General features: G+C 33.9%; 2 protein-coding genes and 1 pseudogene across 2 annotated transcripts; 2 read left to right on the top strand and 1 right to left on the bottom strand.

Moving 5' to 3' along the window:
- Positions 2,840 to 4,073, bottom strand: LOC104736621. The gene is made up of 4 exons (XM_019234557.1): positions 3,946 to 4,073; positions 3,760 to 3,846; positions 3,254 to 3,538; positions 2,840 to 3,043 (listed from the first exon to the last, which is right to left on the bottom strand). Exons 1-4 carry the CDS (start codon positions 4,066 to 4,068, stop codon positions 2,840 to 2,842), a joined length of 699 nt encoding a protein of 232 aa, XP_019090102.1. The 5' UTR covers positions 4,069 to 4,073.
- Positions 12,196 to 14,361, top strand: LOC104736620. Its single transcript, XM_019234823.1, has 7 exons — positions 12,196 to 12,318; positions 12,413 to 12,499; positions 12,752 to 12,871; positions 13,253 to 13,414; positions 13,495 to 13,548; positions 13,627 to 13,773; positions 13,981 to 14,361. The coding sequence occupies exons 1-7, from the start codon at positions 12,196 to 12,198 to the stop codon at positions 14,359 to 14,361; spliced, it is 1,074 nt and encodes a 357-aa protein (XP_019090368.1).
- Positions 18,387 to 21,294, top strand: LOC104738201 (annotated as a pseudogene).

Below are 24,816 nucleotides of genomic sequence, written 5' to 3'. Positions count from 1 at the left end.
TCGCTCGTTGTCAAGCTACATTATACTTCTAGGTGGGTCTCCTATTCTGTGGAAAAAAGAAGAAGCAAAAGACGGTTTCACTCTCTTCTGCTGAAGCGGAGTGTCCGAAAATGTGTTACACGACTTGTGAATTGAAGTGGAAACGTGAAATTATAACCTACTTTGGGGCTCGACATGATACTGCTATACCACTTTTTTGTGATAATCAAGCTGTTCTACATATGGTCGCAAACCCTGTGTTTTCCATGAGCGTACTAAGCAGATTGTCATTTTGTACTAGATGCACTCAAGGCTGGGCTTATTGCAACCTTTAAGATACACACTTCCAACCAGCTTGCTGATATTTTCACTAAGTCTCTTGGCGGTTCGCAATTTTCTTATCTTTTACGCAAGTTGGGCATTAGGGATCTTCATGCGCAAACTTGAGGGAGAGTATCATAGACCATTGTATAAATATCTATAAATATCTACACTTATGTTATATTTCTTATTGTAAAGAGTCTTGGTCCTCAAGTCTAGAATATTCTCTTAGGGTTCTTATGACTGTGTATATATACTTTGGTAAAGCTTAATGAGAATAACAACTTTGACGCCTACCACATTGTTACCGAGTAACTAGCTGATTCGATCTTTTAATTTTCGACCAATATTAGGAGCAACCGAAGAGACACGCTAAAAAAGTCCTAAAATAAATCAAGAGCTACTTCAAGAAACTAATCAAGTAATCATTTATAAGAAAATGAAAAAAAGACAGAAGAGAAGTTAGTAAAACTTACAGGACCATTGGGCTAGTAGAGCGATGACCATTCGTGGGAAGATGAGATCACAATGGTCTGAAGAGCTTACAAAACTTGGGAAGGTGGGATTATAAAGGTTGATCGTGTAAAAACGAAGATGTAGCCAATATTGAAAAGAACTTCTTTTTTTATTAAGAATCAATTAAAAAATCTTACAAGATATGTTTAATCAGATTTACACACAGTCAACACGACTTATCACTGACCAATTCTTAATATAACCAAAATCCCTAAGAACCCTAAAAGCTTATTCGCCTAGTTCTGAAAAGTCTTCTCGAACGGCCAAACAACATGTTTACCCAATAACACAATATATAGGATACCTTCTATGACCTACTTTCCTATTCAAGGATAAGTCCAAATCGTCTTATTAGATATGATTTAAATCTTGTGCTCCAATCAAAGAGCCTCCAAATCGTCTTATTAGATATGAACCTCTCTTCTAAAGTCCTACAGACCAGCCTTGTAGCAACCAAAGTCTTCATGCTTTCAGATCGTTCGGCTAGTAGAGCGGTGACCATTTTCAGTAAATTCAACTTTGAAGTTTTGAAAAAGCGAAGGCTCCGTAAGTCAGAGAAGGTTAGGTTTCGAAAGCTGTCCTATTGTACATCACGTACGGCAACTAGAGTGTTTGATTTCTAATATGTTCGGTTCGGACTACCAGACTTGGGTGTTTAGTACTAACAATTTATTTCTTAATGTCTGTGTTTTTTTTTTTTTTTTTGATAGATATCACACTAAATTAACGGTTAACTTTTAGTTAGACAACTGCACAAACTAATTATGAAAATAAAATATTTTATGTAAATTATACAATGACTATACATTTTGTGAAAAAATATTTTAAAGAACTAGTCAGTATAAATTAATCTTATATATATATATATATATATGTTGTCCAAAAAAAATATATATATATACGGTAGTAATATTTAAGGAAGATTCATTATTAATTTATTTATAATTTTATATTTTAGGGAGAAGAACTCTTTGCTCTAAAAGATTCATTATTAATTTTTTAATAATTTTATATATTAGGGAGAAGAACTTTTACCTAATCATAATTTCATTTCCAAATTCTATGTAAGATTAATAAAAAAGGAGAATGAACATTGAGAAAATCAACATGAGATTAAGGACAACGAGAATTCTGGCCAGGTCCTCCAAAGTAAAAGTGGGGCTCTGACTTTTGGGTTCTCCGATGCAGATTTGTAGAATAACAGTTTTTCTCATTAGCGTACTCGGATAGATACTCAGGATATTTCAACTGCAAAGAGTTTTCCTTGATCCTAATGTTTGTGTGGTAACAAGCTTTGGCCCATAAGGAAGATGCCCACTGTCCACTCCCCATTGAAGTTCTTGTGTGCGGCTTCTTCCACAAGTTAGGACTATGGACTTCTCCACCCCACTGCACAGCAGTTGCGCTATGTCTGAGGTAATTGAAGAGTGATCCTGGCCAATAACCTATCACGTGATTTGCGCAAATCAACCACCAATTCCCTTCATTGTGATCCTGCAAGAACCATCGATCATTAAAACATTTTATGCTAAAGAGCATTCATGTCGCTTTTAAAACATGTCAAAAGGAAACTATAGCTTTGAAATGTTGATCTGCAACACCAATTTTTTGGGGCATTAACCACATCAAATACAAAAAAAAAATAGCACAAATTTTTTAATCTAGTTCGGGGGTTTGGGAGATGATTTTCTAGAAATTGTTACCATGAAAATGCTGGCCGTGAAGTAATATTGTTTTCGCGAGAGACTCGAAACGGGTGCTATCGTTGCACCTAAGGCAATCGTAATACTTGTTTGCACAAAACCGTAGCATAAGAGGTTGAAGCACCCTGTTTGATCATATCCATCTTTCTACAAATCCAAATAGAAAGATAAGTTATAAATTCCAGAAATGTTATAGAGTCGAGCCGTATTTGTGAAATGATGTACTTACAGTCCAATAAATGAATAGACGTGTGCGAGAGTCACCGAAAAGGCTTGGATTCACCTGAAATTGGTTTATGGCGATCAATTTACTAGTTACTTCAGATCAAGATATAGTACAATTCTAGGGGTAGAAAATTTACCGCCCAACCAGCTTCTATGCTTTCAAACGTATCTGAGAGTCCACCAAGTAGCCATATCTGAGAAGAGCTGTAATCTCTGGCCTGAACCCTCGGAGGATTCCACACATTTAGATCGGATCGAGCGCCATAATAATTGTACCCTAGCGCGATAAGGACTGCCTCCTATATTATAATTAAACAATAAGTGTTTCCAATTAACCAGACAAAGGTTTTAATCGTTATGTTTAGAACCTAACTGCGATTAATTCAAGCCCTTTGATATTAATTCTCTTTTTTGTCAAAACTTGTAAATTCTATGTTCTATAAATCTTTAGAGAAAATAAAAGTTTCGATAGATTTAACAATTCAGAAACTAAAAACGATGCTACGTACCGATATTAACGTTGGGCGGGAACTATTTACTTTTTCAGGAGTTATATTGAAATTGCCCTTGTGCTGAAGTGCGTTGTCGAGGAAACTGTATCTACGAGGAGGTTTTTTCCCAAAACGAGACGGTGAAGAGGCTCTTCTTATGTCTTCTCTACTAACTCTGCGAACCGGTATTGTCCCAGTAGGACATTCTCCAGATTTTGACCAAATCTGAGACATTATTTGTTCATCAGAACCATTGTTTGGAATAGCATTCTTCATTGGACCAAACTCCATACTTGGTTCCATCTGCATGCATAAATGTAGTTTGTGTAACGATAGAACAATACTTATGTCCAAAGCAAATAAAGGAAATTTAACTAACAAATTAATTAGATCTATTTTTAAAAAGAAATCTACGGAGTCTGCAAATGTTATCAATTATATTTATTTGTTAATTTTTTTTTTGTCAACATTTAGTTGTTAATTTTATTATTATAACAAATAGGTGTGTGGTAGAATTTGTTTACCTGAATCTTGTGGTTTCTTAAGGCGGGATGATCAAAGGCATGTTGTTTATAGATATCAATACAATCTATTATATCTCCATCTTCACTCTACAAATAATGTACAATCGAAATGTGAAGTTATAAGCCAAAAAAATATACACAAGATGTTATATATAAATTGGCATATAGATTCAGGCAATTATGTACCTTGATGGTCTTCAACGCAGGCTTGTTAAGAGCCTTCAATTTCATATCGATATCTAAAGAACATTTCCCATAAGCTTCACTGTAAAAGCCAAAGAGAATCGCAAACACGAAGAACAATCTCATTGTGGTTGAAGGAATAGATTTAGGATGTAGGCTTAAAATATTGAACTTTCATACTTATAGAGTTTACAAAACCCAAATGATGTGAAAAAATGGAAACCTCATATCTGCAAATTTGGCAAACTTTTTAGTCAACTCATTTTAGTCAATCTCATTTGGATTCTCATCTGATTTTTTATTTTCTCTGACTGTCCCTTTTCCCCTAAATAATTCTTTGGTAATGAGAGAAAATTAAAAATAAAGGATTATTTTTTAAAATTTTTGTCCATCTATTGCTTCTTTAAATAAGTTTGGTCAAATAGGCTTTATATTAACTAATAACCTATTTTATCCTACCAAAAAAATTGAGAATTTGTTAAAAATGCCCTTTTTGAGATATCTTCTTTAAAAATACTTTTTTTTGAACATTTTTATTTTTGCCCACTTTTACACAATTACAATATATTGAATTAATTTTTAGAATTTTGTTTTACGTTTAGGTTCTCTATTTTACATTTATGGTATAGTTTTTAGAGGTAGGGTTTAGTATTTGGGGTTTAGGGTTTAGAATTGTAACATCCGTGAACCAAATAGGGTGATTTGGGGATGGGTGTCGATCGACACCAGGGGTGTGTCAATCAACACCAACTTTTTTTGGTTCGACCAGATTGTTTTAATTTATCGATTTCGGGCTGGTTTGGTTAATTGGTTTGTCCAAACCAAGTATATAAGTGGAGAAGCGACGAATTAAGTGTTTTATTGAGTGTTTTTCCGCCGTTTGCAGAAGAAAATAGAGAAAAGAGAGAGTTTGTGAGTTGAGAGGTTTTTGGGTTTGCTCTTGGCTGTTTTGGTGAGATATGTAGCTTAGGAAGGGAGAGTTGTTGCTGGGAACGAAGGAGAAGTTTCTGGAGGTGTTGTTTCCACCGTTTTTCAACCAAATCTTCCTGCAAAATAAGTATGTGACGTGGGATCATGGCGATGAGGAGGAGGATGATCTAGGGTCTCGTTTGTGTGTTGTTTGATATATTGTTTATGTTGGAACCTTGGATAGAGTTATGTTAGGTTGTGGGATAGAATAGTTAGAAATTATTATATTGAGAATATATTTGTTTGTATTGTTGGTGTGTTTCCGCTGTGCATATTGGTTATTGTTGTTTTAATGATGAGTTGTTGGTATTGTGGTTTGGTATAATTAAGTAGTATGAGATGCTTAATTATATGTTGTATTTATTACTTTAGAAAAAAATAAAAAAACCGGTTGGGTTGTTTCAAGAATTTTGTCATTTTATATATTAAAAGGGGTATTTTTGAAATAAACACTATGAAAATGTATTTTTAAAAAGTGACAATGAAAAAGAGGTATTTTTAAATATCCCCCAAAAATATTTAATAACCTATTTTACCCTTAATTATGAAATTAAATATTGAGCCTTAAATTATATTTTATTTAAAATTAAAAACAATCAAATGGAATTTGTTAAAATCAAATCAAAAATCACTTTTATATAAATTATTATTTTTTGAAAAATTAAAGAATTCATCTAAACAAACTAACTTAAATTAAATAATATATCTATTACAAAGGAAAATTGGAAATATTTCTATATTTCTTTTAAAGAAAAAAGGGAAATTAAAATGTTTTTTTTCCAAATTATTATTTTCCATAGCTTATATTATATATTTTTCAGAAAAGATAAATAAATGGTTTTCTAAATGCCTAAGAAAAATATGTGTGACAATTATCTCACAAATAGACAATAATTATATTATTCTCTAATTTAATCTCCTTAATTTTTATGTTTTTATTTTGTTTCTTTTGCCTAAGCTTAATTCCTTCGAACATAAATTTTTAAAAATGTTAAATACCCTACGAAGCCCGAGGCAGCCGCTCGCCGAAGATATGGTCCTTCCCATCGTCCGGTGTCCTTCCACCGCCCTCCTCGCTGCCTAATAGATCCTCTTCTTCTCCCGTTGATAGGTCTACGACGCCGGTGAAGCTTGTCTCCGTCTCCATGACTTTGGTTCAGCTCTTCCTGCTTTCAGTGACCTCGGTCGTTGCCGCTCTATGGATGGGCTCATGGGTAAGGAGTGGATGTGGGTCCCACTAAAAGAGATGGGCCCGGTAGTTAACATGGGACCCACTAAGAATATTGACAGTCCGGACGTTACAACAAAGACCATAGAGCTCATGATTAAAGGAAGAAGAAGCGTCAAAAAAGGGAAAACATGACTCTAGTCACAACAATCTAAGTCAAGAAGTAATTGAACATTAGTTTGGTTAGGCTAATAAGGAAGAGTATTTTGTTGGTGAGTAGCTAAGTTAGAGTAGTTAAGAGTTGTTAGTGTTTAAAGTAAGGTGTTTAACTTGGCTTGCTAAAACTAGTCTAGTATGTAGAAGTAAGGACTAGTAGAGGTTAAAGTCTGTGTATGTTTGTGTAGTAAGTAGTACGAACAGTACTATAAGTATGTTTGTTTGTGGTGAAATTGTGAAATGTATCCAAATCTGTTAGTGCAGGAAGTGTCACCCACAACTTAAATCAAGGACAAACCAAATAATCCTCAAAACTGATTAAAAAGGGGAATGTCGGGTAAGGCCTCTTAAATGGGTTTTATGGGCAAAAGCCCATGGACGTCATCAAGTCGACCTCCTACTTTCGAAACCTAGATATTTCATAAACATGGGGGTTTGTCCCCTACGCAAAATATTCAAACGAAATCAATACAAAAACCATACTTTTTCAATTGTTCTTGAGAGAAAACATACCCTTTTCTTCAAGATATTTCAATTACTTTTCTAAAAAGTTTTGAATCGATTTATTAGGAGAGATTGTTAAGTGAATTTTTTTTCTCCGTTAAACAAATTCATTGTGCGAATCCCTGATTCTATAATTGGCGCATCTATGGGGATTCTTACACAAGAGTTCTATGTTTTTTCACTCTACCACCAAAGCTAAGATAAACCAGAAGATCAACGAAAGTTCAACCATACATCCGAACCACTTCCTTGCAAGGCGATTTCCTGGAAGCTTCTGACGAACTTGAAGACGAGTAACCTATCTAAGAATTTCCTTATAACTCAATTTTGTTTCAATGAGAGTTTTCTGCTGAGAGATATCGATGATTCCCTGATGCATACTCTATCCGTCAAAATATATATCTCTTTGTTTCCTACAAGTCAGCCTCGAGAACGATTTCCCAGCCGAGTTTAACTAACCAGGTTAAGTCTACCCTACTCACGGATTTCCCAAAAAAGGAGCTTCCCATAGAATCAGACTTTGTCTCGATTGGAGCTGTATGTTCGGAGATATTGCTTTTTCTTTGCAGCAGACAAAGTTGCTCGAAACAAAGATCCCTCTGTATCGTACCAGTCAGCTTTAAGATTTATTTCCCGACAGAATACTATGTACTAGGTTACTCATAACCTATCCATGGATTGGCCTGGACGTCAGATTTCCAGAAAGCCTGACCGTGGCTGAATCCGAGCTCTGAATTAAGAGTTATTGCATGTTCCGTGCAGTGTGTCTAAAACCCTAAACACAGACAAACTGTTTTTGGAATCAGTTTATGAGCAAACCAAATGAAATAGAGCTCAACAAGAACTCCCTACTTGTTAAAAACTTACAGTAAATATACAGCAGTCTACCTGCTAACAGCTTGTCCACGGTCTGTCTAGCTAACAACTCAACAGCTCGTCGGGAACCTGCAGAATGCATCACGACTTTGACAGCAGTTTCCCATCGATCTTGAAAGAACCTATAATCGATCTACATATCCGTCTGAATATCCGAGTCTTAAGGTTCTAACAAGACCGACTTAGCCTGAATCCAAGCTGTCTCAAGAAACTTATCACAAATTTCCCTGAACAGGTGTGATCTGGTATGTCAAAACTTTAAATCGAAGATCTGGTCTGTCAAGAAAACCAATTTTGAAGGAAATTTTCTAGCGTTCTAGAAAGAACCAGGAGGATAACATCAATGATGCCATTAAACCAAATAAACATCCAATACTCAAATAACCAGTATAAATTCGTAACAATTAAATCAATAATCCAAACAATATGGATCAAAGAACCGGCAACCTAAACCACATTATAATGACTCCACTCTAGCAACCTAGGAAAGGCCAGAAAACAACCAAACAAGTCACTAGAACATCCCCCTCTTCATTGCCTTGATTCAACGATCACACTTTGCCTTTAACTGCACCACAAACACAAATTGAGATGCATGAGTATTTTATAAACACTCAGTGAGGCAGTCCTCCCATCTACTAGGCTATACACACAAGCAACTGAGTTACCAATGTCAAAAACAATCAACAATCAAGACATGCAAACCAGGAAACAAGTATCGTCTTCGCTGGAAGGGAGGTGTCGACCGACACTAGCCAAGTGTCGACCGACACTGGCTATTGGTGTCAACCGACACTACCCCACAATGTTGATCGATGCTCCTCCATGGTGTCGACCGACACTAGCCAAGTGTCGACCGACACTGGCTATTGGTGTCAACCGACACTACCCCACAATGTTGATCGATGCTCCTCCATGGTGTCGACCGACACTAGCCAAGTGTCGACCGACACTGGCTATTGGTGTCAACCGACACTACCCCACAATGTTGATCGATGCTCCTCCATGGTGTCGACCGACACTAGCCAAGTGTCGACCGACACTGGCTATTGGTGTCAACCGACACTACCCCACAATGTTGATCGATGCTCCTCCATGGTGTCGACCGACACTAGCCAAGTGTCGACCGACACTGGCTATTGGTGTCAACCGACACTACCCCACAATGTTGATCGATGCTGCTCCATGGTGTCGACCGACACTAAATCTATAGCGCGATCTGCATCGAAGCCAAGAGTCGAATCTCGCTTCTCATCACCTCCAATCCATCCAAAACTCGACTAAAAGCCATATGAATCCGAAAGAACTCTATAGCAACCATAACAAGCAATAAAAACACCACAACAACACCAAACAAGCAAGACAAAGGAAATTTCAGGCTTAGATCAGCCATGGTAATGCACTCACCTCTTTGCAGGAAGTTTCTGACCAACAACGACGAATCCGACACCCAAGCAATCCTCCTAAAACGTCTCCACCCCTGGATCTTCACTCCCACAGAAATATCTCCAAGGAAAAGCACTAAAACACCAAGATCAACCAAGAACGCTCTTTTCTCTCTTACTCTCTGTTTCTCCGTGAAAGCGGTGACAAAAACAACTTTCCCGAACCCTTTTCGTCGAGTTCCCACTTAAATAGCCAGGTTAAGGTTTTCCTTAAACTAAACCGACCTAAATCGACAATTAAGTCGAACCAAAAATCGTTGGTGTCGACCGACCTAGTTACTGCTGATAATTGACACGTGTCAACTTGGAATCAACGACCGCAATGGTGCATATGTTCCATAAGATTAATTCGGTTTTCCTGAAGTTTAGGTCGAATATTCTTTCCTATAGTTCGAAGACTCAAATGAATATTCGAATCTACCGAACTACGGGAGGCCAATTGTTGGTATAGGAATTGGCACGCACGATATATCCCAAAATCTGATTAAACGGGGGAATCTTGGCTAAGGCCTGTTAAATGGGCTTGTGGGAAAAAGCGCACGAACTTCGTCAAGACGACCTCCTACTTCAAACACATAAAAATAAAATATTTAAGACAAAAACGAAAAGAAAGATTAAGACCTAAATTTAAGGAAGTTTTACTTATCTTGTAACCTAGATATTTCATATAAATAGGGAGTTACCTAGGCAAATGATCCAGATAATCAATACAAAAACCCTATTTCTTCAATGATTCTTGAAAGAAAACCTATCTTGTTCATCAAGAGATTTCAATTTTTATCGAAAAAGCTTTGAATCGATTTATTAGGAGAGATTGTTATATGAATTTGTTTTCTCCTTAAAAAAATTCATTGTGTGAATCCCAGATTCTACAAAATCCAAGAATCCAATGTGGAGAATCAGTTTCTCTCTTCTCTCGTCCAAGTCGTTTATGTCTTTTCAAAACTAAAACAAAGAAAAGAGAGAAAGAGGGAGCATTCGTCTTCTCTGTGTACTTCTATCTAAACATAGGAGAAAAATAGAGCACAGCTTAGAATGAGGGAGCTGACAACCTGAAAAGAGCGTGGAAAACTCAGCAAAATGTCTGTGTAACCTCTACACATGCATCTGTGGCCGTAATTGATTTTCTCATCCATTATAGAACTATTGGAGAGTGTCTCTCTTAAGTATTATATATGAATAACCATACTATATATAGAATCGATTTTAGAGTTTAATTAAGATGTGAAAATATTATACTACTTAATGTAGAATGATTTTCTTGTTGTAGAAAACACAAAGATTGCAGGATAAGAAGAGGGGATTCCGAGTTTCAATAGTAATGTTGCAGAAAACACAAATCTATGCTGAGCAAGCATAAAGGGGAACTGTAACGCCTGCGTCCCGCGATCCTAAAGGGGGATATATTGTTTTAAGAAAAATGATAGCTAGATGAGCTTAATGAGCTAAGCTACTGGCTCAACCAGCTGGAATATAAGCTGAATGAGCTCAACATACTCAGTGACCCAGCTAGCTAAACTGCGGTTAGCTACACCAGCTGGTAAACTAGCTAACTCAGCTAGACAAGCTGGCTGACAGCTCAACTTAGCTAGGTGAACTGATCTGGTGCTGACCCAGCTGGGTAGTCTAGTCAGCTAACACTCGAGCTGGAAGAATGTGGTAGCTCGATAGCATGATCGGTCACGATCGGAAGGGTGTGACTCTTCAAAGAGACGCGGCCCATCAAAAAGGGGCAAGGAATGGGCGTGTCCTTTCATGGAACACACCCATTGGTGTCCTATATAAGGGATGGACGCCCAACACATTCAAGACACACTCATCCATCCATTCGTCCCTTTATGCCTAAGAAGAAAAGGGGGTGCGGCTCGGCGAGTACATCGATACCCGTCCGAACTGATGCGCATGCTACCTCTCTATCAAAGGTACGATGAGACGAGCGATGATTTGACAATCGGATCGAACCGATCGAAGGATAAGTTACGGTTTGACCATGTAGTCGAACTAGTCAAAGGATGATTGACGGTTTGATTATAGCGTCAGACCGAGCGAAAGGTCATCGACAGTCCGCGCCAATGGACGAATTGATCAAGGATTGATCAGTGATTCAATCGCTAGTCGGATCGGGTGATCAAATGATCGACTAGTTGTTCGGAAGTATCAGCCTGGTCGGTGGTTGATCGGCAATTCGATTATGGGGTCGGATTGTTCGATCGGACCTGGCTCTGATACGAAGACCGATGAGTCGATCTATGTTCAAAGGTATGACTGATGGGTCAACTAACGGCACGTCTAGTGCGAAGCTTCAGGAAGCTAGTAGTGAAACCGATCACCGTGAACGGAAGGGACTTTAAGTCCCCATCTCTAAATGTGCAAAACCTATGGGGTTGATTGGTTGTACGGCTAAGTCACAAAGGGATGGGTCAAGGGTAAAGTTAGGGGTTTACCATAATAATTGTGTATAGATATTGTTACATCAAATGACAAAATTCCTAAGAAGGATGGTGATGGTAATTTATTAAAAGATCATGGAATTATGATTTGGAAAATTCTGTAGTGAATAGGAAATTACATCCATGCTTTATATCACATAAGCAAATCTATGAAACTATTCGCATTAAATGTGTAGTAAAACTTTGTTTTGACTTAGAAGGATTAAATCTTATCTTTAATAATCAAATTAAAGCATTACCAAAGAATTATTTAGGGAAAAGAACAGTAAAAAAGAAACCAAAACAAACAAAAAAGTCAGAGGAGCATTCATATATGTTAAACTTAATTATGTTTTTCACCAACTTAAAAGCAAAACAAAATATATGACTAGTAATTTCAGGAGCATTCATATTTGGTAAGTTGAGCTATGAATTTCACAAAAAAAAAAATTGACTCAATATGTTTGCAAATTCTGCAGATAATTGTCAATAACTAACTATGAGGTTTCCGTTTTGTCAATTTTTGTGTGTGAATATTCAATATCTTACCATAATAATTTTATTACATCATTTGGTGTTATAAACTCTATAAATCTATTCCTTCAACTTAGGAAAAAGAATACAAAACAAAAAAAACAACGCCACAATGAGATTGTTCTTAATGTTTGCAATTCTCTATGGCTTTTATAGTGAAGCGTATGGGAAAGGTTCGTTAGATATCGATATGAAATTGAAGGCTCTTAATAAGCCTGCGTTGAAGACCATTAAAGTAATTGCCTGAATCTGAATGCAAATATATAACATCTTGTGTATATATATTTTTGGCGTATGAGTTCACAATGTCGATTGTACATTATTTGTAGAGTGAAGATGGAGATATAATAGATTGTATCGATATCTATAAACAACATGCCTTTGATCATCCCGCTTTAAGAAACCACAAGATTCAGGTAAACAAATTATATACACACACCTATTTCCTCGAATACTTTACAAGTTAAATTATTCACTTCGCAGGCATGCCCATCGTGTTATATTAATAAAAATTAACAAATAAATAGATAAAAATTTGCAGAGTCCGCAAATTTATTTAAAAAAATTAGTCTAATTAACTTGTTAGTTAAATTTTCATAAAGTAAAATTTTCTCTATTTTGCTTTGGACCTATGGTTGTTTGTTGAAAATTTACATTGATGTATGCAGATGAAACCGAGCTTGGAGTTTGGTGCAATGAGGACTACTATTCCAAACAACGGTTCTGATGGACAAATAACGTCACAGATTTGGTCCAAATCTGGAAACTGTCCTACTGGGACAATACCAGTTCGTAGAGTTAGTAGAGAAGACATAACAAGAGCCTCTTCACCGTCTCGTTTTGGGAAAAAACCTCCTCGTAGATACAGTTTTCTGGACAACGCTCTTCAGCACAAGGGCAATTTCAATATAACTGCTGAAATAGTAATCCTTCCCCGCCCAAAGTTTATATCGGTACGTAGCATCATTTTTAGTTTCTGATTTTATAATTTATCGAATATTTAATTTTGATGTAAAGATTTCTACAACATTATAATTTCAAGTTTTGAAAAAAAAAAGAAAAACTAATATCAAATGGCTTCAATTAATCGCAATTAGGTTCTAAATATAACCATTATAATTACCTTTGTATGGTTAATTAGAAACACTTATGGTTTGACGATGATATAGGAGGCAGTCCTTATTGCCCTAGGGTACAATTATCTTGGCGCTCAATCCGATATAAATGTGTGGAATCCTCCGAGGGTTCAGGCCAGCGATTACAGCTCTTCTCAGATATGGCTACTTGGTGGACTCTCAGATACGTTTGAAAGCATAGAAGCTGGTTGGGTGGTACATTTTCTACCCCTAGAAGTGTACTATGTCTTGTTCTTGAAGTAAATAGTAAATTTAACACCATAAACCTATTTTAGGTGAATCCAAGTGTTTTTGGAGACTTCCGCACACGTCTCTTCATCTATTGGACTGTAAGTACATCATTGCACAACTACCAAATTTATAGCATCTCAAGAGTTTATAACTAGTCTTCCTATTTGGATTTGTAGAAAGATGGATATAATCAAACAGGGTGCTTCAACCTCTTATGCTCAGGTTTTGTTCAAACAACTACTATGTTTGCTTTAGGTGCAACAATAGAACCTGTTTCGACTCCCTCGCAAACACAATATTACTTTAGTGCCAGGATGTTCTTGGTAACATTTTTTATAAAATCATCTCCCAAAACTTTGCGCAAGATTAAAGTTTTGTACTGTTTTTTTGTATGTGATTTGGTTAATGCCCCAAAAATTGGTGTTACAACAAATCAAAAGTTTGAAGCTATAGTTTCCTAATAATATGTTTTACACCTGACATGTATGCTCTTTATTCTAAAATGTTTTAATGATCGACAGTGCTTGCAGGATACAAACAATGGAAATTGGTGGTTGATTTGCGCAAACAACGTGATAGGGTATTGGCCCGGGTCACTCTTCAGTTACCTCAAACATAGCTCAACCACTGTGCAGTGGGGTGGAGAAGTCCATAGTCCTAATGTGCGGAAGAATCCGCACACAATGACTTCAATGGGGAGTGGACAATGGGCATCTTACTTGTGGGCCAAAGCTAGTTATCACACAAACATCAGGATCAAGGACAATTCTCTGCAGATAAAATACCCCGAGTATCTATCCGAATATGCTGATGAGTACAACTGTTATTCTACAAATCTGCATCAGAGAACATATAAGTCAGAGCCCTACTTTTACTTTGGAGGACCTGGCCAGAATCCTCGTTGTCCTTAATCTCCTCTTGATTTTCTTAATGGTCATTCTGGTTTTTATTAATCTTACATATAAATTGGAAATGAAATTATGATTAGCAAAGAGTTCTTCTATCTAAAATATATAAATATAAGGAAATTAATAATGAATCTTCTTAAAATATTACAACAACATTCTTTAAATAGTTTTTTCACAAAATGTATAGTCATTGTGTACTTTTTCATAACATTGAGTTCGGAAGAGTAAGAAACTGAACTAAGCCAAAAGAAAATAAATACAAAAATAATCATTGTTTATCTCGAGCAAATATCTACTCCTTTCGAGGAAGAAGATGGATGAGGAATTGAAGATTGTTGGACCGGCTGTCTGAATTGATGTGACTACCAATGAGCATAGAACAGAACGTGACCCAGACAGTATAAGGAGGACACATCCAAAAAAAAAATATAAAGATTTTTAACAATTATGTCACATTCGAAACTCAATCTTTCTCCATGTACCACATACAAAAACTCCTTTCTTAATGTACCATATATGTCTATCAAAATGACGATTTTAACATTGAAAAAAATAGAAAAGTGTTTACTTTTTTTTATTAATAAAGAAACCTCTCTCGGATCTTTTCGGTTTCTCACACCCCAGTGCACATCAGTCAAATTGAATTAAAGTTATGAGATAGAAGCAGAACTGTACTATACAATACAATTCACTTTCACTCTATCTTTTCGCATCCGTTAGGATTAGCATCTTTCTTCTCTCTATATCCTCATGCAAATCTTAAACTGAAACCATGGATGGAAGCAACCAATCAAATTCACCTCACCATAATTTGGCTTCGGTCGATTTCTTGGTCCAAAATCACATATAAGTACAACACACATCATTACCCTAATCGTTTCTACCAAATGTACCTGGCCGTATCTGTACTCATTTTTTGTCCCCTTAGGTTGACCCGAAATGAAAACAGTTCTCCCATCAATGATTTGGGAATCAACACAACCGCTGGAGATAAACAACTCTACGATCCAACCTATTCCTAACTTTATCCTCATTCCAGAAAGTCCCAATCCGGATATTCTGTAAGTTTTTTTCTCTTTTCACAAGTAGTTTGTATGTGATAATTAAGGTGGACAGCTTATAAATCTCGGATTTTTGTCCACAGAGTGAAAACAGTTTTTCCGTCAATGTTTTGGGAACAAACTCTCTCGCAGTGGAGAAAGACCACCCGATAGTTCTCGGACCTACCCCAACTTCAACCTGATAACCGGGAGTCCAAGATTTAATCTACCAAAAATTATGTAAGTATTCTCTATTTGGCGGTAGCTTGAACTATATATGTGGACAAATTTTAAAAGTTTAATTTTTTTCTATACAGTGACGATTCAAAAGACAATTTTGGTTTTCCCCGTGATTGCCCATACAAAAATGGTGTTTCTGAAGTTCAAGCAGCAGATGCATCTCTAATCACCGATAAAACAGTCTCAAACAACACGCCTCCTCAAGATGATAACTCCATCTTGAACCGATCTAACTTGGACCGATAATAAATCCTTTCTTGGGCCCCCATTACTCGGGTTAACAAGAGGCATGTCCGTATCCACTTTTCTAGGTCCACCAGAATTTTAACTTTGGGCTCTGATACCATGTTAAATTCAGACTTTACTGTGGGTTTCCAACTCAAAACCAATTGGCAATTAGTAGATTGACCCTAATCCTTTATATATTAATGATATTTTTATCAAACTTCAGATGTAAGACTTGGATTATATTCCAACAAACACTTCCACAATAACTAAAATCACATAATACTCGATCCTTGATAACAATAGAGTGCAAAAATGAGAGGTTACTTTGGACAACACCAAACCACAAGGGAAGATGTTGCACAAGATTGAAACTTCCACAGAGGGAAGCAAGACAATCCTAAATTGGGCTGCAGAGACAAAGGTGACAGAGCACCAAACTGACAAGTCGTTGACAACATCAGAGAACGAAATCTCTGGAAAGAATCCTTCAAGAAGTATTGGACCAAGCCCACCAATAATTCGACCTCAGGGGTCTCCGCACAAGACGTATCATATCCGAGAAACTGACACGACGGCGAAACGGAAGGGAGGATAAGAGGGGAGGGGGAGCTGGTAAAAACCCAGGCCGTGACATCGCCTGACGGAGACTAGCAGCTTAGTCTGATAGAACGGTTTGCCCAAACAAGAGAAAAACCGATCCAGATCCGGGAAGAGACACGACAATACCTGGGCAAAAACCAGAGAAGAATCAGAGGGCCCGGTAAGACAAACACCAGGAGCGGACGGAGAAGACAGACCATGGCGGGAGTAGCGCTTCAACCAAAACAGGAATTGCGGTTTGAGAGAGAGCTTGAAACACGCCGAGCTTGGATTTGAAGGGCAGTAAAACGGAGGCAGGGTCCGACGCCGGTGAGCCATTGCTACACCAACGCCGGAGATCGGGAACTCTCTTGACGACTCGAGAATGGCTGGCGGATAGGGCGAACATAAGGAAAGAATAGATGAGGTATTTTTTGGCTTTTTCCCCCTTAATTTTAAAAAAATTTCTTTTTTTAATTTCGTAATATAAGATGTTTCAGATGAAAACGTAAGGAAAAAATAATTTGTATTCTTTTAGTTTCGTAATATACGATGTTTTAGATGAGATTGTTTATTTCAGAATATATGATGTTTTCAAAAAAAATATATAACTTTTAGATTAATTTAATATTTTATATTATGCAATATCTATACTAGTATTTTTGCAGCAGTTTTTGCTCAAAAATATTTTTTGGAAAGTTTTTACATTGAATGCTATTTAATGCTTATAATCATATCCAAACAACTTTAGTTAACTTGCTCTACTATCTTTATAACCAAACACAATTAAAATATGTTAAATATCCACATATATATATATATAATGTTCTATAATTAATATAGATATTTAAAAGATTTATTCCAGATTTAAAACAATTATTCTCATATCATCTCTTTTTTATTTCAAAATTTAAATGTAGTGAATTATCATATAATACATAAAGTTAATAAAAAAGTTGTATTTTTCCTGCATATATTGTGATTTGAAAATTTTAAATTATTACTTAATTAATATAAAAAAATATGTGTTCAACATACATATATAGTAAATTTACTGTATATAGTAAATTATAAAAATTTTAGAAGTTTGTAATTTATAACTAATATATCTAATCATAATAAAAATTTAAAATTATAAATATTTAAACATATTAAATTTTTAAAATTACACAAACGAGATATATTACATGATGGGTTATATAACATTACAGGATTGAATTAATAATATTAAAAAATAAACTATCAGTACTATGATATTTCAATACGAGTTAAATCCTCATTTTAATGTTTTAACAACATCAATATAAAATATGTCGAATCAAGATGATTTAATTAGGATTGTAGTAAAGAAAAATTATTGTGCATTATATAAGTACTATGATATTTCAATACGAGTTAAAATAGCACATTAACAAAAAAAACTTAAAAAAAAATTATCCCACGATACACCTCGAATCATAATCTACTATATCATAAAATAGGATGATAAAGTCTTGTGTGGAACTGGGAAACGAAATGAATAATTATATCTTGATATGTCAATCAAAAGAAAGCATCAATTTCAAAGGAAAATTAGCGAAAAAAGATTAAATATGAGTAACTGTTAAAAAAGATAGTCAAAGCATTAATTTGGGTGCAACAAAAATAAAAAGGTCAAAAGTCAAAACAAAATAGAGTAGCTAATAATTATAGAAGCATTCAAATATATTTGGTAAGTTGACCAAATATTTTCCAAATCTGCAGATGATTATTTAATAAGTAGATATGAGGTTTCCGTTTTTCAATCTTTGTGTGTGGATACTTATAATAATAATATTAATTAAAAAATAACCATTTTCTTTTGTGAACTCTATAAGTATGAAGGTTCAAGATTCAATCTAGAATGAAGGTCCAAGTCTACATCCTTCAATCTAGAAAGAAAAAAACAAGAGAAAGACCGAGATGAGATTGTTTTTAATGTTTGTGATTCTTTTTGGCTTTTACAGTGAAGCCTATGGGAAATGTTCTTTAGATATCGACATGAAATTGAAGGCTCTTAATAAGCCTGCGTTGAAGACCATCAAGGTATGGACTGAACCTGAATGCAAATATATAACATCTTGTGTATATTTTTTTCGTTTATGATCGAGTTCCCAAATTCGATCATATATTGTAGAGTGAAGATGGAGATATAATAGATTGTATAGATATCTACAAACAACATGCCTTTGATCATCCCACTTTAAGGAACCATAAGATTCAGGTAAACAAATTGTACACCCACCTATTTAGTTTTTATGCTCAAATTACGTGTAAGTTGTTCCTTTATACATAGGCATGCATGCTTAGCTTATTAACAAAAAAAAATAAAAAAAAACTTAAACATTTATGCATGCAGATGAAACCGAGTGTCGTATTTGGTGAAAAGAAGACTAAAATTCCAAACAACGGTTCTTCAGAACAAATACAAATAACGTATCAGGTTTGGTTAAAATCTGGAACCTGTCCCACTGGGACAATACCGGTTCGTAGAGTTAGTCAAGAAGACATAAGCAGAGCCTCTTCACCTTCTCGTTTTGGGAGAAAACCTCCTCATAGATATAGTTATCTCGACAACGCACTTCAGCGCAAGGGTAATTTCAATATAACAGCTGAGAAAACAAACCAAGTCGGCGCATACTATCGATCGGTACGTACAATGTCTAAGGTGTTAAATAAAGAAAGTTAATTTATTTTATTTTGCTACTCATTTTTTTTTTCATTTCTGATTTTCTTTTTTAACTGGGGAGGTTTCGGTTATATGGTAAAACAACTTATACCATGAAATTTTCGGATAATTTTCAAAACTATATTTCCAAATTTGGCAGTAAAATAAAATTAATTGAATTGAGCACTTTTTTGTTAAAAATGAATTAATCAGTGAAGTTATGACATCTAGTTACCAAAACTAAACCATATTAAAAGCCTTTTTTTGATCAAAAACTAATAGAATCTTCATGGGAATTTTGCACCCACACCCACTTTCTCCAAAACTATTTACAACAACACCTACTTTCTACTACTCATATACTTTTCTCAAGTTTAATTACATATTACCCATCACTCCTTCTATTCTCTCTCTCTCTCTCTCTCTCTCTCTCTCTCTCTCTCTCTCTCTCCACATCAGATTTTATTTTCATAATTTAGTAATTAACAAAAAAAAAATCCAAAAACAAAATAAGAATTTGGTCACAATTTATTTTAAAAAAAAAATCAGATATCTTATTTACCGTAAAAAACAATTATTACTTTTTAGTTCCCAAAATATATCAAAACCAATAATATTTATGCTATAAAATCCTAATTACTCTACCGCACCTCTCATGATCTTAGTTAAAATAGTCCTAAAATCAATCTCAATTAAACAACTCATGAATTTAAATTTTAGGTGTTCCACCATATATTTTCACAAAAATATTTTAAATTTATCAGTTACAAATTATTTATTTTCCAAACTTATTAATTATTGTAAAAAAGCTATTCGTCAAAAACTATTAGAGCTCCGATAAAAATAAAATCATGTTAATTGATACATTTCTTTTCCAAAAAAAAAAGACATGTACAATGCTAAAAAAAAGAAATAAAGGTAAAAGAAAGAGCACGTTCTTTCTGTTCTACAAAACAAAAACAAAAATCGAAATACACATTTAAGAAAAATAAAAATAAAAAAAAAACTAAAAAAAACAAAAGTAACCGCCACTTAACGTCACATAATTTAACATAATATATTAACGAGAAATTAACAACATATGTTAAACTATCTGAAAATAAACAATCTTCATCCGGTTAACTAAAAACACTTATTCTTTGTTGATGATACAGGAGGCATTTATTGTCACCATAGGATCCGATTTTGTGGGAGCCCAATCTGATATAAATGTTTGGAACCCTCCAAGGGTTCAGGCTAGCGACTACAGCTCTGCTCAGATATGGCTAGTTGGTGGTGTCTCAGATATTTTTGAGAGCCTAGAAGCTGGTTGGATGGTACGTTCTGTTACTTTGCTTTAAAACTAAACCGTTAACTAATTGACAATAAACCTATTCAGGTGAATCCAGCTGTTTTTGGAGACTACCGCACACGTCTCTTCATCTCATGGACTGTGAGTAACACCTATAAAAACATTTACCAACTTTGAAACATTTTTAAATGCCTTATGTGAGTTTATAACTACTCTTTGATCTATTTGGATTTGCAGAAAGATGGATACAAAAGCACAGGGTGCATCAACCTCTTATGAGCGGGTTTTGTGCAAACAACTAAAAGTTTTGCTCTTGGTGCAGCCGTTGAACCTCGCACGAGCAATATATCATCACCGTTAGCGTGTTCCTGGTAACATTTTCTAGTTTATAAAAGTCCCTCACATAATTAAAACATATTGAAACACTTTTCGTATATTTGTCTTGGTGAATACCCCAATAATGTTTCACCGTCGACGGTATTAATTTGCAGGATCCAAAAAGTGGGAACTGGTGGTTGACTTGCGGAAACAACGTAATGGGTTATTGGCCAGGTACATTGTTTAACAGCCTCAAATACAGAGCAACCGGTGTGCAGTGGGGTGGAGAAGTCCATAGCCCTAACATAGGGAAGAAGCCACACACAGAAACTTCAATGGGGAGCGGACAATGGGCAAATTACCTCTATGGCAAAGCTTGTTACCACACCAACCTTAGAATCATGGACAATTCCTTGCAGATCAAGTACCCTAAATATCTATCGGAATACGTTGATGAGAAAAATTGTTACTCTACAAAGCTTTACCAGAAAACATATATGGAAGAACCCCACTTGTACTTTGGGGGACCTGGCAGGAACCGCCTTTGTAATTAATCTCATGCTGATAGTCTCACCTATTTTAAGTTGGAATTACATATGTCCATGACAAAAAGTCACAAACTAACAAAATACAAATGAAAAAGAAAGTTAATAAAACAATTATTTAAAAAAATAATAATAAAGAATTACAATTGCATTCCAACTAGGCGCTGTTGGAGAGTTTGTATCAAAAAAAAAAATTATTTTTTGTCATCTGAAATTATATTAAGGTCTTCAACTTACCTATTGGTTACAATACTATGAAGACAAAAGTCTCTTGATACTAATTAGCCTACATTAGCAACACCAACAAGACAAACTTGAGGGGTCTACACAAAAAGAATACCCAAAGAATAAACCAAAAAGACCGAAAGTTTCAAGGACTTTGAAAGCCACTTGATCCTGCACTTGATGGGAATATTCCAAAACAACTGCATCTTCAAACAGAAGTCAAACCTCCCCCAATGCATATGTTTTTTTAATGTTCAAACATAAGTTCATGACTTTTTGGACCATCTTTGCTAGTAAATCTGAGTTTCATAGCTGAAGTCTGAAGCACCACTGCACACTATAGCTGTCAAATATGCAGATTCTTATTAATTTGTATATAATACGTTTTGAACCCACATTACGTTTATTTGATATATTTAGATTAAATTATATACAACTGATGATAATTACGAAATAATATCTTATTAAAATTTTAAATTACTATTAAAACAATAATTTTATTTCAAATACATAATTCAAAAAAAATATAAAAATCAATTGTGTTTAATAATCAAATCTGATTAAACAAATCATGAACCAATTTTTTATCATATTCAGTTGAACGCCACAACTTATGTCTTCATGTTTTTTTCATTTTAATATTCATATTATTTCTTCTCATTTTCATTGTCAATTTTGCATTTTAGTTGTCATCGTTACTTTCACCATCCGCTTCTTCGTTAATTGTACTCTTATTCTTTCTTTTTCTTGTCTCCTTTTTTCCTTTCTTCCTCTGAATAATCATTCAAAACCTTTTTGTTTTAAAGTACCACACAACTTACTTTTTGTTTTAAATTACACACACCTTATTCTCAGCAAACTCCAACCCCAAAAACATTGTCTTTTTCTTGTAAGATATGTGCAATTCATGAAGACCAACATAGCCACTACATGTATACAATTATTGATTGATACTTTCATCCATATATTCGGTTGTAGATCCACACTTCTGGAAACTTCTCAAACCAATAATGATACTATAACTTTTTCTAGAGTTTAAATATTTATAGTATTTTAAACTTTCTATGAAATTTAAGTATTTATAAAATTTTAAACATTATATAAAGTTTCATATATATAATATTTGAACCTTATAAAATTTCAATATTTTAAACCTTTTAAATTTAAAAATTATGACATTTTTAAAAAACTTTAAAGTTTCAAAATATTATAATTTTCAATTTTTAAAAATATAATGTTTTGAAACTTTTAAACAGTTTTATTTTGCTCAATAAAACATCGGATTAAACTGAATATAACTCTTAAATTTGGACGCTTGACAAATCAAGCTACCAGCTCATTCTTAGTTGGAAGCACATTAATATTATTTCTTATGATTGTGAACATTGTCTAAAACTTTTCTATCCGATGTGGGACGTTGTATATATTTATTTTATTTCTATAGATTAAAGTATTTCCTTTTACTAAAAAATCTTAATAACTAGATTAGGACCCGCAAATCGTGCAATTTTTAAAATTATTTAGTAAAATTAAAATTTTAAAAAATATATAAACATTTTTGTAAGTGAAATATATTTTTCGAAAATAAAAAGATAGATATTATTACTTTTAATACACAAATTTATATTATTTTTATTTTAAAATTATTTTTACAATTCTTAAAATAACCTCAAGCTAAATTATCAACCACCAAAATATTTTTCAAACATTAACCATTATGAATATTATTATTGTCAAATTTTAAAACTTTAAATAATTTATATAAAAACTGTTTTACATGCTATCAACCCGTCAAAGCGTCATCTTATTAGAAACAACATACAATTTTACTTTATGTTTTATCACTAATAAAGTGTTCTTACACCCTAAAATATTTTATTTTAAAATACGCTCTTTATCACCACCTACAAAATGTATTTGTGAACAAATTAAAGAATTTTTTGTCTCTTTACTTTCACTTTGACATAGTTTATTTTCACCAATAAAATTTTTAGTGACAGTTTGTTTCACCATTTAAAGTGTTTACTCAAAAAAAAAATTTGGATGAAAAACTGAAAAAAAAAATATCTACAGGATTGCAATGAGTTTATGACCAACCCAATAAAATTTGAGAAATTAAAAGACAGTTAAACAAAAAAAATTATAACCATGATGGTATAGGAGTCTTAGATAATTTATAGATATCTTATTATATAAAGTTGGGTTTTGAAAGTTAGTCATTAACAAGATTTTGACATGTGTCAAGTTATCAGTCTGAGATTTTGAAATGTGTAAATATTTAATAGAAAGAATTTGATTACAACAAAAAGAAAATATTTTGTTTTTAAAAATAGTAATAACGTAAAAATATAATTATAAAAAATTTCAGAATTTAGAAAAAAAAACAAAGTTTTTTAAAATAATTATAAGGAGATTATATATATATATATATATTTCATAAAATTCGAAATTATAATATTATTTACTTATTTTTAATTTTAAGTGATTAATTATTAAAAAATAGAAAAAGGATTAAGGAAAATATACTTTTAATTATTTATTCTAAATTTTGTACTCACTTCTATATAATCAAAGACCGCCTCATATTTAAATAATTTATTCAAAACATTGCTTTCAACTTTGTTTAATTGGGAATATATTTTAATGGGAAGGTAATTTTTTCTTATTTTCTTAAACCAAAATTTTCTACTACTTTCTCCTATTTCAGTTGGGAATAGGTAAGATTACTATGTTGACCAAAAAAAATATTAATATATGATTCTTCTTTTTCTAATACTGTATTTTAAAATTTATTGTAGTATTTTTAGATTGTTTTAATTTGTATTTTAATCTTTGAATGATTTGGGATTCATATATTAGCATGCTTATAATTTTCTATTGTTTCTTTAATTATGCCAAATTAATTTGTTTTTCAATTTCTCAACCTTGATTGGTTGGTCATAAACCTTTTTTTTTAGCAAACATAATTGTTACCATTATTTATTCAATCCCAAAGGGAGATAACGAATAGAAGCTCATCAACCTAATGAATTGATAAAATACGCTAATCAAACACAAGCGTACAACAAACATAGATAGATATATTGAAAAAAAAAATCGTTGTTGATAGATCTAGAGGAGCTCAAAGACTCTGACACCCAGCTTAGCAGAAATGTTTAAAAGAATTGATTTAGCCACATACGTCACCAAAATGCACTTATTTTTTCAGTCAAGGGTCTTGAGAGAACTTCATGATGGGTGACCTTTCTGGAAGTTATTGTCGAAATTGTGTGATTGAGGACAAAACACAGGAAAATATCATTTGTT

This window comes from Camelina sativa, chromosome 13 (assembly GCF_000633955.1).
Source record: "Camelina sativa cultivar DH55 chromosome 13, Cs, whole genome shotgun sequence".
NCBI lineage: Eukaryota > Viridiplantae > Streptophyta > Magnoliopsida > Brassicales > Brassicaceae > Camelina > Camelina sativa.
Note: the sequence above shows the minus strand (reverse complement) of the source record. Positions and strands in the feature narration are given on the sequence as shown.

What these genes read in the sequence shown, in the direction of transcription:
- LOC104736620 (XM_019234823.1), top strand. Translation starts at nt 12,196, where the DNA reads ATGAGATTGTTCTTAATGTTTGCAATTCTCTATGGCTTTTATAGTGAA. An exon ending in GTCCTACTGGGACAATACCA is followed by an intron (nt 12,872 to 13,252) that starts GTTCGTAGAGTT and finishes ACGATGATATAG; the next exon opens with GAGGCAGTCCTTATTGCCCT. An exon ending in GCATAGAAGCTGGTTGGGTG is followed by an intron (nt 13,415 to 13,494) that starts GTACATTTTCTA and finishes AACCTATTTTAG; the next exon opens with GTGAATCCAAGTGTTTTTGG.
- LOC104736621 (XM_019234557.1), bottom strand. Translation starts at nt 4,068, where the DNA reads ATGAGATTGTTCTTCGTGTTTGCGATTCTCTTTGGCTTTTACAGTGAA. An exon ending in CTGCGTTGAAGACCATCAAG is followed by an intron (nt 3,847 to 3,945) that starts GTACATAATTGC and finishes CATTATTTGTAG; the next exon opens with AGTGAAGATGGAGATATAAT. An exon ending in CCCGCCCAACGTTAATATCG is followed by an intron (nt 3,044 to 3,253) that starts GTACGTAGCATC and finishes ATTATAATATAG; the next exon opens with GAGGCAGTCCTTATCGCGCT.